The sequence below is a fragment of the Erpetoichthys calabaricus genome, chromosome 8 (assembly GCF_900747795.2).
Source record: "Erpetoichthys calabaricus chromosome 8, fErpCal1.3, whole genome shotgun sequence".
In the NCBI taxonomy this organism is placed as follows: Eukaryota; Metazoa; Chordata; class Cladistia; order Polypteriformes; family Polypteridae; genus Erpetoichthys; species Erpetoichthys calabaricus.
The window spans coordinates 174,381,095-174,394,804 of NC_041401.2; the positions used below are offsets into that span (position 1 = coordinate 174,381,095).

The 13,710-nt window shown below is 43.9% G+C and overlaps 1 protein-coding gene across 4 annotated transcripts in view; it reads right to left on the reverse strand.

The window, feature by feature from the left end:
- The window catches only part of ttll10 (tubulin tyrosine ligase-like family, member 10), a 328,948-nt gene that overhangs the window by 92,560 nt on the left and 222,678 nt on the right, over positions 1-13,710 (reverse strand). For all 4 annotated transcript variants that reach the window (XM_051931444.1, XM_051931445.1, XM_051931446.1 and 1 more), the window contains 2 exons: positions 9,079-9,288; positions 4,102-4,292 (listed from right to left, as the gene is read on the reverse strand). In XM_051931444.1, the coding sequence (XP_051787404.1) occupies positions 4,102-4,154 (53 nt within the window). In that variant the 5' untranslated portion in view covers positions 4,155-4,292; positions 9,079-9,288. The remainder of the gene's footprint in view (positions 1-4,101; positions 4,293-9,078; positions 9,289-13,710) is intronic.

A 13,710-nucleotide genomic window follows, 5' to 3' on the forward strand; every position in this document is an offset into this window, starting at 1 on the left:
TGCATATTGACTTTCACCAAAGAGCCTCTGTGTCTGGTCGCTATTCAAGGAGAGGATGAAGAGGTGGTCCACTCAAGACAAGGCCACCGGATGAACACGCTGATATAAAAGGCAGCCTCAGTTACAGGACACTCTCTGGATCCCTCAGAGGTCATTGCGGAGGAGAGAATGAAAACATTATGAACAACGCTGCACATCCTCTCTGTGACACACCAACACTGAGGACTTTTAGCCAATGACTCATTCAGCAGAAGTATGTGAAGAAACACCACAGGGGGCTTCATTATACCAACAGCACTACGTCTGCATAACACCTCAGTAGGACAGGGACTGCCAAGGTAGAAGTTTTCTTTCTTTTGAATTTTCATCTTTGTTCAGACCAAAGTTTGTGTGTTTATTTATTTATTTAGACTAGGGGGCTCTGCCCCCTGGTCGCTTCGCTTGCCAACCACTGAGTGGGTGCTACACACTAGCCACTTTGCCGCTCGCGTATGGGGAAGCAGATGTACAATTTAAACAGATTGTTATTTTCATGGGGATTGTTACATATGCATAATAGAACTAACTATTTTACATTACAGTGAGTAATTAACCAGAGTAAAAAATAGTAAAATGTAATAAATTGAAAGAAAATTCTGTTTCATGTTGCGTTAGAGGTATTTGTTGCGTTATACATTTTCGTTCTGTTTGGCTTTGAACATGCAAACACTTTTTAAACTTACACTTTTACAGTAAAACTTCAGTAAAAACAATATTTGAATTAACTTTTCGTCAATATCCCTTTGAATTTTGATTCCGTATTTGGAGTTACATTGTCACAACGTAACATATAACTGCCCGTGAGTGAATATCATTTCTTTCTCTCTAAGAAATAAACCAACTTTTTCAAATGTTTGTCCCTGTGATTTGTTAATTGTCATAGCAAAAGCTATTCTAATGGGAAACTAAACGATTTAATACGAATGGCATATCAAGATCTCCTTTGGTGTCTGATGTTATCCCCGGAAGATGTACTTCATTACCTTTTTTGTCGCCCATTAAAATTTTACATGTCAGAATTGTTTGACCAATTTTCAATAGAACTAATCTTGTCCTATTGCGTAGCCCATCAATCAGACATAAATTACGTAAAAACATTACGATACGTCCTTCTTTCAACAGTAATTCGGCCAGTGGAAGACCAGACGGTGTTAACAGTTGCAGATATTCTTCATGATATTGTAAGTTGATGTTTTCATCTTCCGCACCATCATCACCATCAGCATAGTCTATTGATACACATTTAACCAATTTGCCATGTAACCAATCGACAATTTTCACGTTAATTTGTTTGACTTCATTGTTTCTCGGTGCTAGGATTGCCTGTGTACTCATTTCTTCTGTTGATATCCCTTTGGAATGAAATTCTTCAATAAGATTTGGACATAATAAGTCTTCTTCTTTTATTGGGACCTTAAAGTGAGGAAAATGTACAAATGTATAAGAGCTGAGAGTGCAGGAACTGTGTCTGACAAAAGCATTCACATAAATGAGAGGTGAGAGGACTGTCGGTGTGGGCCGTTAACCGGAAATGGTTGACAAGGAGGGAGGGACTTGAGAAAATCTCTTGGCAATAGTCTCGTCTCGTCTCAAGATTTTCTTTAATAATAGAGAGATATCAATTTTCTCTATTTTTGTGTGAACTGTTTTACTTTGAGTTATTATTAAAGCTTTTAAAAATGAAGATATTTTGTCTGTAGAATCATTCTGACGTGTCAGGCTTTGGCTGAATCCCATCTTGTATGTTAGAGCTGCTGAATTTTGGTAATTTGGGGAAAACGCATCTATAGTGCAAGTTTTCTTTCTTCTGGATTTTCAGACCAAAGTTTGTGTGTTTATTTATTTGTTTGTTTGTTTGTTTATAGAGCTTCTGTAAAAAGCCGGAGGGCGGAGTGGTGGCTCTGAGGCTAGCGATCTTCACTGGCAATCGGAAGGTTGCTGGTTCAAATCCCGTAAATGCCAAAAGGGACTCTGTTCTGTTGGGCCCTTGAGCAAGGCCCTTAACCTGCAATTGCTAAGCGCTTTGAGTAGTGAGAAAAGCGCTATATAAATGCAAAGAATTATTATTAAAGCTGTCGCAGATTGAGGCCCTTATCGTCCTCTTGAACCCTCTGACTCGACTCCAAACACCAGGTAAAAGTCTAAATATTACTTTTATTTAGACAATACAGTGCACAAAGCACCCTCCACTCCACAATACTCATATAACTAATCAATACACTAATCACTACAATAATCAATCCTCCACACTCCCAGACACTTCGCCACCCTTCCTCCCAGCTCAGCTCAGCGTACTGGTTTCCCAGAGTCCTTTATATAGTCCCTGACCCGGAAGTGTTTCTCCCTTCTGTCCATGTGATCATGAACACTTCCGGGTCGGATAAAAAGCTCCTTTCTTCAACCCGGAAGCACGTCGTTTCCTCTTGTCATGTGATCATGACGCACCTCTGGGTTATAGGGCAAGTAAGAGTCCGGCAGCCTCCCCACAGTGACTCCTGGTGGTCCCCATGGTATCCAGCAGGGCTGTGCATATAAACTACAAAGTCCATGAGGCCCTGCTGGAATTCGGGGAACATCCACGCTGTTGGGAGAGCTCCACCTGGCGGCCTGGGGGTGATGGCAGGAATATTTAGCCGGCCACACACCACAAAGCCAAATATTTCCCTGGGGACAAATAAACTGTGCTATCCATCTTTGGGAATGGGCTCACACACAGAAAACAACAGGTTATGCGATGTTAAACTAAAAAAAAGTAATGTCACATCTGCACAGAGAATGGACTAACAGTCAAATAAAAAAATACTGAAGCAGTGGTGGTCCTTTAACTAGAAGCAGACCACTGAAGGAAGCAGCTGAAGGACACGGACATGTCCTGCACAAAGCCAGTCAGTCACGTGGCTGTTGGGTATTACCGAGGTGCCCCAAGAGGCACATTAAAATGCTCAGCTCATTAGATTTTGTCATGGATGGATTACAACAAGCAAAAAAAAAGTCAACCCACTCTCACCACCAAAAAACAAAAGGGGTGCCTGCTGCTGAGAGATAAAGAACACAAAAACTGGGATAGGGTGACGGAGAAGCCTCCTGTGGTGTAATATGTCACGGTCCCGCCACTGGTGTACCTTGATGACAGGACCAGGACATGGAGTCCACGTGTGAAGAACATAAGCCATGTCCTAATGGTGTGGCCACTCGCTGGGCTCTTCGATACGAGTCTATAAACGTATTGTTAGGGTCACAGCTCTGCCTCATTTGGTTTCATTTTTATTCTAGTGTCTCACATCTGCAGGGGGCCAGTGCCTTGTCTGCCATGAGGACCCTCAGGGTCGCAGCTACCCGAGAGGACTATAAGAGAGTGTCGGCCTGCACTGTGCCAGTAGTCAGTCCGAGTTTACTGCTCTGTTCTTTTGCTCTTCAGTGCTCCTTAACTTCAAGATTCCTGGATTTTGAAATTTGAGTTTTATGTTTTAGCATCAAAATGAACTTTTTTCTCAATTTTTTGCTAGGTGCTTTTATTCTTTTCTTCTTATCTTGCCTCGTCTTCTTTTTTACCTGCTGTTGTACTGCACACTCTCTCCGTAGAAGACATACATGTTGCAATTCCAGTATTGGGGACACCTGACAGTAAAGTCCCCTCTCTGTGTCCACACTGGGTGGTCTCTGGGTCTTCCGTGAGTCGCCGCACGTCAACACATTTTATTTGTTAACTATGGCAGCTCCCGTGAGTCTGCTCTATAAAACATGAGTGCTCCATCCAGGGTTACAGAACGTTGCACCCACTGCTGCCTGGGTGGCTCAAGCCCCCTCAGAGTTATACAGGTCCAGAAATGAATCAGAGTTGAAAGCACCAGCTTGGGGACCATCAAACTCTAAGTCAATATGATTTATGGAAATGTTAGGAGACGAGGAATTGACAAATTGTGTTGGACCCAATGAGGTGTTCTCCTCCTAGATGATATATATATGTGTGTGTGTGTGTGTTTTCTTTTCTTTACAAGGAGGTGACTTTGTAGCCTGAATTCTAATCCCACTCAGAAAGCCCCCCGTATACACCCCTCTGACCTCATGCAGACGCCTTGCAGCCAAGTCTCGATGGACTTGAAATGGTACTTCATGTCCCCGTAGGATCTGGAGATGAACTGGTAGGATTCAAAGACTTGCACTCGGCCCCTCTGCCAACGAGCTCCAAGGGTGCGCCGTCCGTCCCCCCATCCAGATTTCAACGTGCACTACGTCATGGATCTGCCGCGTCTCTGGAAAAGCCAATTCAAAGAGGACAAGTGAAAGGCATGCAGGACATTTTGACATTGTTACGTTCATAGCAAATTATGTTTTAAGAACCTCAGCCCACCATCAGCTTAAATGTTCAAGGGTCTAATGTTATATACAGAAAATTATATGAGCAGCAGGTTTTACATGAAGCAAAGGTTCTACTGCTGTGTGAATTTCAAACTAGTGCTGAAGAGCCGGCTCCACAATTCTGAAAAGTTTTGAAAGTTGAATACAATGAGTGGCATAAAAATCTAAAGGAGGGCCCACCCTTCAGGATTACCAAAGAATCTTCAACGCCATTGATGTCAAACTGCGTTTGTCAGCGTCACCGCACAGCCTGAAGGCCATCAAAGAGGAGCTTTTAACTCGTGCGCTGCCAGCTTCGTTCATAGTATCTTAACATGTGAAGGTCTAACTTCAGATGATATTATTAAGTGAACTTTAAACAATGAAGGTTTCAAAATGCCAGTTAAGGAGCAACTTGCCAATGGGAACTTTCCATATTGTCCTGCATCCTCCTCAGCTTTGTCAATCAAAGACTTACTTCATAATATCCTAGACAGACAGACAGACAGACAGACAGACAGATAGATAGATAGAAGTGAAAGGCACTATATAAGAGATAGATAGATAGATAGATAGATAGATAGATAGATAGATAGATAGATAGATAGATAGATAGATAGATAGATAGATAGATAGATAGATAGATATGATAGGCACTATATGATAGATAGATAGATAGATAGATAGATAGATAGATAGATAGATAGATAGATAGATAGATAGATAGATAGATAGATAGATAGATAGATAGATAGATAGACAGACATGATAGGCACTATATAATAGATAGATAGATAGATCTATCATCACAAACAGAAACAAGGGAGTGAATATTCGGAGTGAGGGATCTCCAGAGCCGAGGAGCAGCAGACCTAGCACCCTGAGTTCCCACTGAAGACTGGTGGACCAATGAGATAACGAGCAGCCCACAGGAGCAGGTGAAGACTGTAGTGAAGGGGCCAGTGTATGGTCTGTGGGAATTAAACACAGGGGTCTCAGATCATGGAACTCTTTGTAAGGGTGGACATCAGCTGGGGGCCAATGACATTTATATGGAGTTGAGGTATTGTTAGTTTGACTCAATAAACCGGCAGCACAACTCCAAAATAGCGCAAGCGTGTTTGTGGGCTTTGCCAGGATACAAGACAATAGAGTATGTTACAATGGTCTCTAGCCTTGAGCTTAGCTGACAAATGCATGAATGATTGCCTCAGCTGCAAAACAGGACAGTTGCCAGGGACCAAGTCTTCAAACACCATCCAAGTGATACCAGGCCGCAGAGGAAGACTGTCACAAACAACACCAGGGCTCTTAACTTGGGTGTGTGATGAAGCACGGGTGTCACCGATGCAGGGGTGAATATTTCCAAATATTAAAAGGGTAGCTTTAGAGCCTACAAGGATCATTTCAGGCTTGTCCCAATGAAGCTTGAGAAGGTGATGGGCCAACATATTTTCATACCACGCACTTTCTAATAAGCAGACAGAACTTAACTGTCATTGTCTCCAAAGTGGACAGGTGTTTATACAGTCATATGAAAAAGTTTGGGAACCCCTCTTAATTCTTTGGATTTTTGTTTATCATTGGCTGAGCTTTCAAAGTAGCAACTTCCTTTTAACATATGACATGCCTTATGGAAACAGTAGTATTTCAGCAGTGACATTAAGATTATTGGATTAACAGAAAATATGTAATATGCATCATAACAAAATTAGACAGGTGCATAAATTTGGGCTCCCTAACAGAGATATGACATCAATACTTAGCTGAGCCTCCTTTTGCAAATCTAACAGCCTCTAGACGCCTCCTATAGCCTTTGATGAGTGTCTGGATTCTGGACGGAGGTATTTTTGACCATTCTTCCATACAAAATCTCTCCAGTTCAGTTCAATTTGATGGCTGCCGAGCATGGACAGCCTGCTTTAAATCATCCCATAGATTTTCGATGATATTCAAGTCAGGGGACTGTGACAGCCATTCCAGAACATTGTACTTCTCCCACTGTATGAATGCCTTTGTAGATTTCGAACTGTGTTTTGGGTCATTGTCTTGTTGGAATATCCAACCCCTCTGTAACTTCAACTTTGTGAGTGATGCTTGAACATTATCCTGAAGAATTTGTTGATATTGGGTTGAATTCATCTGACCCTCGACTTTAACAAGGACCCCAGTCCCTGAACTAGCCACACAGCCCCACAGCATGATGGAACCTTCATCAAATTCCTCCACCAATAGGTAGCAGGTGCTTTTCTTGGAATGCGGTGTTCTTCTTCCGCCATGCAAAGCGTTTTTTGTTCTGACCAAATAAATCCATTTTTGTCTCATCAGTCCAAAGCACTTTGTTTCAAAATGAATCTGGCTTGTCTAAATGAGAATTTGCGTACAACAAGCGACTCTGTTTGTTGTGCGAGTGCAGAAAGAGCTTCTTTCTCATCACCCTGCCATACAGATGTTCTTTGTGCAAATAACGCTGAAATGTAGAACGATGTACAGATACACCATCTGCAGCAAGATGTTGTTGCAGGTCTTTGGAGGTGATCTGTGGGTTGTCTGTAACCACTCTCACAATCCTGCTCATATGCTACTCCTGTATTTTTCTTGCCCTGCCAGACCTGCTGAGTTTAACAGCAACTGTGCCTGTGGCCTTCCATTTCCTGATTTAATTCCTTACAGTTGAAACTGACAGTTTAAACCTCTGAGATAGATTTTTGTAGCCTTCCCCTAAACCATGAGACTCAACAATCTTTGTTTTCAGATCTTCTCAGAGTTGCTTTGATGATCCCATGCTGTTGCTCTTCAGAGGAGAGTCAAAGGGAAGCACAACTTGCAATTGACCACCTTAAATACCTTTATATCTCATGATTGGGCACAGCTGTCTATGAAGTTCAAGGCTTAAAGAGCTAATCCAACCAATTTGGTGTTGTAAGTAATCAGAATTGAGCAGTGACAGGCATTCAAATCAGCAAAACTACAAGGGGACCCACATTTTTGCACAGCCAGCTTTTCACATTTGATTTAATTTCATACAACTAAATGCTGCTTCACTAAAAATCTCTGTTCGGAAAACACCCCAGTACTCAGATGTTCCTAGGAAATGAAAGACATACCACTGGTATCATTTTTGTTGAAAGGAGAGTCAATTATTATGCAGGCTGAGAGGGGTTCCCAAACATTTTCATATGACTGTAAGTATAAAATTCCCCTTGTAAATATTCTCAGAGTTTTAGTCCAAGATGAAAACTAACATACTGTAGATACAGTTTAGCAGATGAAGGTTGTAGAGAAAAGTCAAGCAAAATGACACCTTTTATTGGCTAACTAAAAAGATTACAATATGCAAGCTTTCAAGGCAACTCAGGCCCCTTCTTCAGGCAAAGATGTAATCTTGTAATCAGATGAAGGTTGAAAAGCCAAAGAGAAGAAGTGCCGTATTTCAGCAGGAAGGCAGAGCAGCAGAGAAGGACAGTAGACAAGACGGAGGTCCTAAACTTGCTGGGTCTTTAACAAGTGAATGAAGATTTGAGGTAAACCTTAATCTGCTACGAAAGATTTTATTTTTTTTTGTAAGTTCAAGAATACTTCGTTTTTGCTCACAGTAAAAAAAAAAAAAAATCAAAAGCAAAATATATTTAAAAGGACGCTGCAATCACGTAGTAGCTACAATGGCATGGAATCAGTGCTGCTAACCAGCAGTTCATCATGACATCCACTCATTTTTCTTTTTCTTTCTTTTTCACAATTGGCACCATTTTAGAAAAGGCCGTAGGCATTCCTGCGTTTATTGCTTTCTGGCAGACAAACTCAAAGCTCCGGGCAGGTTGCACCTGCTGCTCAAAGTCATAAACCCACAGGTGCACCAAAGCTTTGATAAAGAAGCGTTACTTTGTTCAATTTGATTGTGTCCATCAGTGTCTGGGTCTGAACTCTATGTGCGTACTGGCACAGGCGGTGTTTGGTGGGGGGGGGGGGGTATGCCGTCACCAGCACTAGTGTCCTGGGTTCAGATCTCAGCTCGGCCACTGCCTGTATGGAGTTTGCATGTTCTCCCTGTGTCTCTGTGGGTTCTCCAGTTTTCCTCCCACATCTCAAAGATGTTAAAGTTTGGTTAACTGGTTGCTTTAAATCTTCCACTTGTGTGTGTGTGCAACCCCAATAGACTGCTGTCATGTCTTTAGCCTGTGAGGCAGGCAAAACTGTGAAAATGTGCGCTACCACCCCAGTAACCCCATTTACTTCTGAATTCAAAATGGAAAACGATAACAGGAAGAGCAGTGAAAGTAAAACAATTTTAAGGTCTGAAATGGCAACACATTTGTTTCAAGCAAAATCAAGTAACGTGCATCTGAGCTCCGCTCCTGTCCCGTGGTCCTGTCAAGAGCGACGCCACCTTCCCAGGGTTCTACGTTTTCTTGTCTCTGGGACCGTACTTACTGGTTGCCCTCACTGGGGGGTGTTTAGAACAGAGAGGAGACCGTTAGCAGCAGCGCCACCTCTTGTCAGGGAGTGGTACTGCATCCCTTGGCTGAGCTTGTCAGGGAGCCCTCTGGCCCGCATGCGTGACAAGCCCAAAGCTTCATAGAGGATTAGAGGACAGATGGGTGGCATGCCAACATATAAACACTCAACCACATCCCAGCACTAAGATATGCTGCCACCAGGGGTTTTCTTTTCTTTCCCTCCCTTTGTCCCCAGCCATCTTACTTTGCGGGTCGAAGTAAGTGCCTGAAACGAAAACTAGATCTCCCGGCTGCATGTCCTCCTCGGCGCTTAACGAAATGGGCAGGGTGTCATACTGGTAGGCTTGGTTTCCAGGACCAATGACAAAACCAAACTCATCTTTGAGGTCTTGCAGGACCCTCCGCACCAATCCACAGCAGTCGAGGAATAGTCTGGGCTGCTCTTGGTCAGCACCTGGAAAGAGAATTTCAGTAACAGCTGATTAATGTGGGAGCGGAAGATGCCATCATCTATATGCTACACCGATCCCTCTCTCACTTGGACAGAGGCAGTGGTGCTGTAAGAATTATGTTTCTAGACTTCTCTAGCGCCTTCAACACAATCCAACCTCTGCTCCTTAGGGACAAGCTGACAGAGATGGGATTAGATTCATACCTAGTGGCATGGATCGTGGACTATCTTAAAGACAGACCTCAGTATGTACGTCTTGGGAACTGCACGTCTGACATTGTGGTCAGCAACACAGGAGCGCCACAAGGGACTGTACTTTCTCCGGTCCTGTTCAGCCTATATACATCGGACTTCCAATACAACTCGGAGTCCTGCCATGTGCAAAAGTTCGCTGATGACACTGCTATCGTGGGCTGTATCAGGAATGGGCTGGAGGAGGAGTATAGGGACCTAATCAATGACTTTGTTAAATGGTCCGACTCAAACCACCTACACCTGAACACCAGCAAAACCAAGGAGCTGGTGGTGGATTTTAGGAGGCCCAGACCCCTCATAGACCCAGTGATCATCAAAGGTGACTGTGTGCAGATGGTGCAGACCTATAAATATCTGGGAGTGCAGCTGGATGATAAATTAGACTGGACTGCCAATACTGATGCTCTGTGCAAGAAAGGACAAAGCCGGTTATACTTCCTTAGAAGGCTGGCTTCCTTCAACATCTGCAATAAGATGCTGCAGATGTTCTATCAAACAGTTGTGGCGAGCGCCCTCTTCTACGCAGTGGTGTGCTGGGGAGGCAGCATTAAGAGGAAAGACGCCTCACGCCTGGACAAACTGGTGAGGAAGGCAGGCTCTATTGTTGGCATGGAGCTGGACAGTTTAACATCTGTGGCAGAGCGAAGGGCGCTCAGCAGGCTCCTATCAATTATGGAGAATCCACTGCATCCATTAAATAATGTCATCTCCAGACAGAAGAGCAGCTTCAGCGACAGACTGCTGTCACTGTCCTGCTCCACAGACAGATTGAGGAGATCGTTCCTCCCCCAAACTATGCGACTCTTTAATTCCACCAGGGGGGGTAAACGTTAATATTTAACATTATACATAGTTATTGTCTGTTTTTTTCACCTGCATTGTTATCATTCTTTAATTTAATATTATTTATTGTATCAGTATGCTGCTGCTGAAGAATGTGAATTTCCCATTGGGATTAATAAAGTATCTATCTATCTATCTATCTATCTATCTATCTATCTATCTATCTATCTATCTATCTATCTATCTATCTATCTATCTAATGGCACAAAATGGAAGCTGATTCGTCTTAATGTTAATTTAACTTACGTCACAATGTGACTGACATACAAACAGCACTTGTCATCTGAACGTCTAGGAAAAAAATGGCAGCTCACTGGTCAGAAGTTCAGAAAAACAAACAAAACAAACACACAGAATACTCTTATTATATGGAAACGTACTCCCGGTACTCAAAAGAAAAACATTATCACATTATTTCACCAAAGTCTTGTGTTATTTGGCAAAGGTATTGCCTGGTGTGGTCATTGTGGTCATCCTATGACAGCTGGTGGGGGGACAGAATAAGGGTGTGGTCACACAAGTGAGTATGAGAGACAGTTGACGGGCTCAAAGGGAAGTGTTTTTCAGCCGAGCCAGGGGGTGGTGCTGTCAAGTAACACTCTCTCCGCTTTTCTCCCTCTGCAGATCCTCATCACAACCCGCCTCCCCAAGATCCTGCCTAACGATGACATCACTTCTGGTTCATTTAAGACCCCCACCTCTTCCTGTTCCCATTATATAAATCTGCCACCATCTTGATTCACCTCAGTTGCACATTACTGACTGTAAAGACGTTTTTCTTATTTTGCATTATTCTTCAAGTATATTGGGGTCTATATCCTCCAAACCTTTAGGCTTGTGACCGAGTCGCATTACAACGTGCATTACATCCAATCAAGTGACAAGAACTGAACAAAAGTTCTCAGGCCAGGTCAGGTCAGGTTGGGGAGCATACACTGGTATGGCGCATTGTTGCACTCACCACATGACGAAACAGCTCGGCATCCTCATTGGCAACCCTTCAGGCAGACACGCGGTCCAGTTCCACCCTCCAGAAATGACTAGCTATCTGCCACAGCCAGGTGTTATGTGGGCGTCCCCTTGGCCTGGTCCAGTCACTCGGGTCCTCAGCAAAGTGAGCTAGATCACCCTCAGGGAATTGCGCCTCATGGCTGTAGTGCCGTAACTTACCCCTCACAATGCAGGTAATGTGCCTCATTTAGGACTCCATGAGCAACTGCTCATTCAACACAAAGTCATACCTGCGGTACCCAAGGATTCTCCGAAGAGACACAACACTGAAGGAGTCCAGTCTTCGCCTCAAATCACCGGATGACATCCAAGTCTCTCAACCATATAGAGCAAGACTAGGGAAGCACCAGGACTCTAAAGACTTGGACCTTCGTCCTTTTCCATAGATATCAGCAGCGCCACACACCCCTTTCCAGCAACCTCATGACAGTCTACTGACTTCATAGGAAGACATGAATGTTACTGCTGAGGGAGACACTCTCTCTGCAGACAGACACACTGCTGATGGCTGTGCCCAAGAGGTCATTAAAGGCCTAGATCTTTGGTTTTTATCAGGACCCTCACAAGCCCAGACAGTAAGACTCCTCACTCAGTCCCTGATCTGAGTCTCCTTTGACTCCATGAAGATTACAGGATCGTCAGCAAAGTCAAGATCAGTGAATCTCCCTTCACCAACAGATGCCCCACAGCCGCTGGACCCCAAAGTTCTAAGCTTACATCTAATCCTGCATGTGCTAAGGGGTAAATTTATTGTGCCCAGTTTAGGGTCACAGGGAGGCGGCGATTATCGCAGCAGCAGCAACGGTAGCACTGGGTGTAAACGTGGTGGGCGTGCGCCAGTTAATCTCACAGCCAATCACAAAAGAGTGTGCCGCCTACAATCCATTAATTGACACCTTTACTTAAAATGTCCGTTTAGTTTTTATTCCACTTATTTTCTGTGGTTCGGGGCACTCGAGAGACTGAACGAGGAGTCTGAGTGTCTGGGCTTGCGAGTGTCCCGATAAAAACAAAGATCCAGGTCTTTAATGACCTCTTGGGCATAGCCATCAGCAATGTGTCTGTCTGCAGAGAGAGTGTTGCCCTCGTACCTCGGCAGTGACATTCATGTCTTCCTATGAAGTCAGTAGATAGATTGAGAGTGCATGGGGGGATTATGAGGTCGCTGGAAAGGGGTGTGTGGTGCCCCCGATATCTCTGCAAAAGGACGAAGGTCCAAGTCTTTAGAGTGCCGGTGCTTCCCGGCTGCGAGACATGGTGGTGGTGGGAGTACGCCGGTCACTCTCACAGCCAATCACAAAAGAGTGTGCCGCCTACAATCCGTTAATAGACACCTTTACATAAAGTGTCCGTTTAGTTTTAATCCACTGTGGATATTCTGGAGTGGTGTGATTTGTTGGCTCAGCAGCCAGTGTTCATACCGTGAATCTTCAGGGGCTCGGCTTGGAGACTTGGATACACACAAGCACATAGCACGATGCATAAGTCTTAGTGTCCTGTATGTCGTATGCATGTTAAAATGCATGACAACTGTCTTAATATCAAAACATTTACTAGAATGAGTAGTGAATGATAAAAAAGAAGAACTCATTTAATAGTGGGTGCAGTTGCCCTTTGACCTTGAGACAAGTTCTCTTAGCCGCACTGCCTATTGTGTAGTTTTGTGTAATGCCAAGAATCTTGTTGAACTCGTCTCTGTGCTTCTGTCAGCTTCAGCTGTCCTCCCCCTCCAAGTGGTCCCAGACTACCTCAGATCAGGGATCTATTGAAGCCATGATATCTGCTGCAGAGCTCCTCATTCTTCTTCTTCTTTTTGTTGAAGATTGTTCTTTGTGACCCTGGCCATGTCTTCGGGGTCACTGTCCTGTTGCAGAATAAAGATGGAGCCAATCTTAGCCTGAAGAACTCCATTCATTCTGACTAGATCCCCAACTCAGTTTGCAAAAATGCAGCCACCAGCATGTGGGGCACCTCAGTCATTGGCAAAGAGACAATTCCCCACGTCGCACTTTCCTGCAGACAAACCGTCTAACGTTTGAGTCAAACATTTCATTTTCTCGCTCATCAGTCGAGAGCACTGGCCGCAATCGTTCAGCACCTCAGGCTTTGTGTTTTCGGGTATAGATGAGTGCCTTAGCTATTGGATTAGTGGCTTATTGGCAGCAGCTCTTCCATGATGATCACATCTAACAAAATGTTTCTGGACTGTACAGGGGTGCACTTGGGTTCAAGTGGTATCAGAGAGCTCAGTGATGAGCTTCTTCTGATTTCGCAGGGACGTCAGTACAGTCGTCGCCAAAAGTTTGGAGAATAACA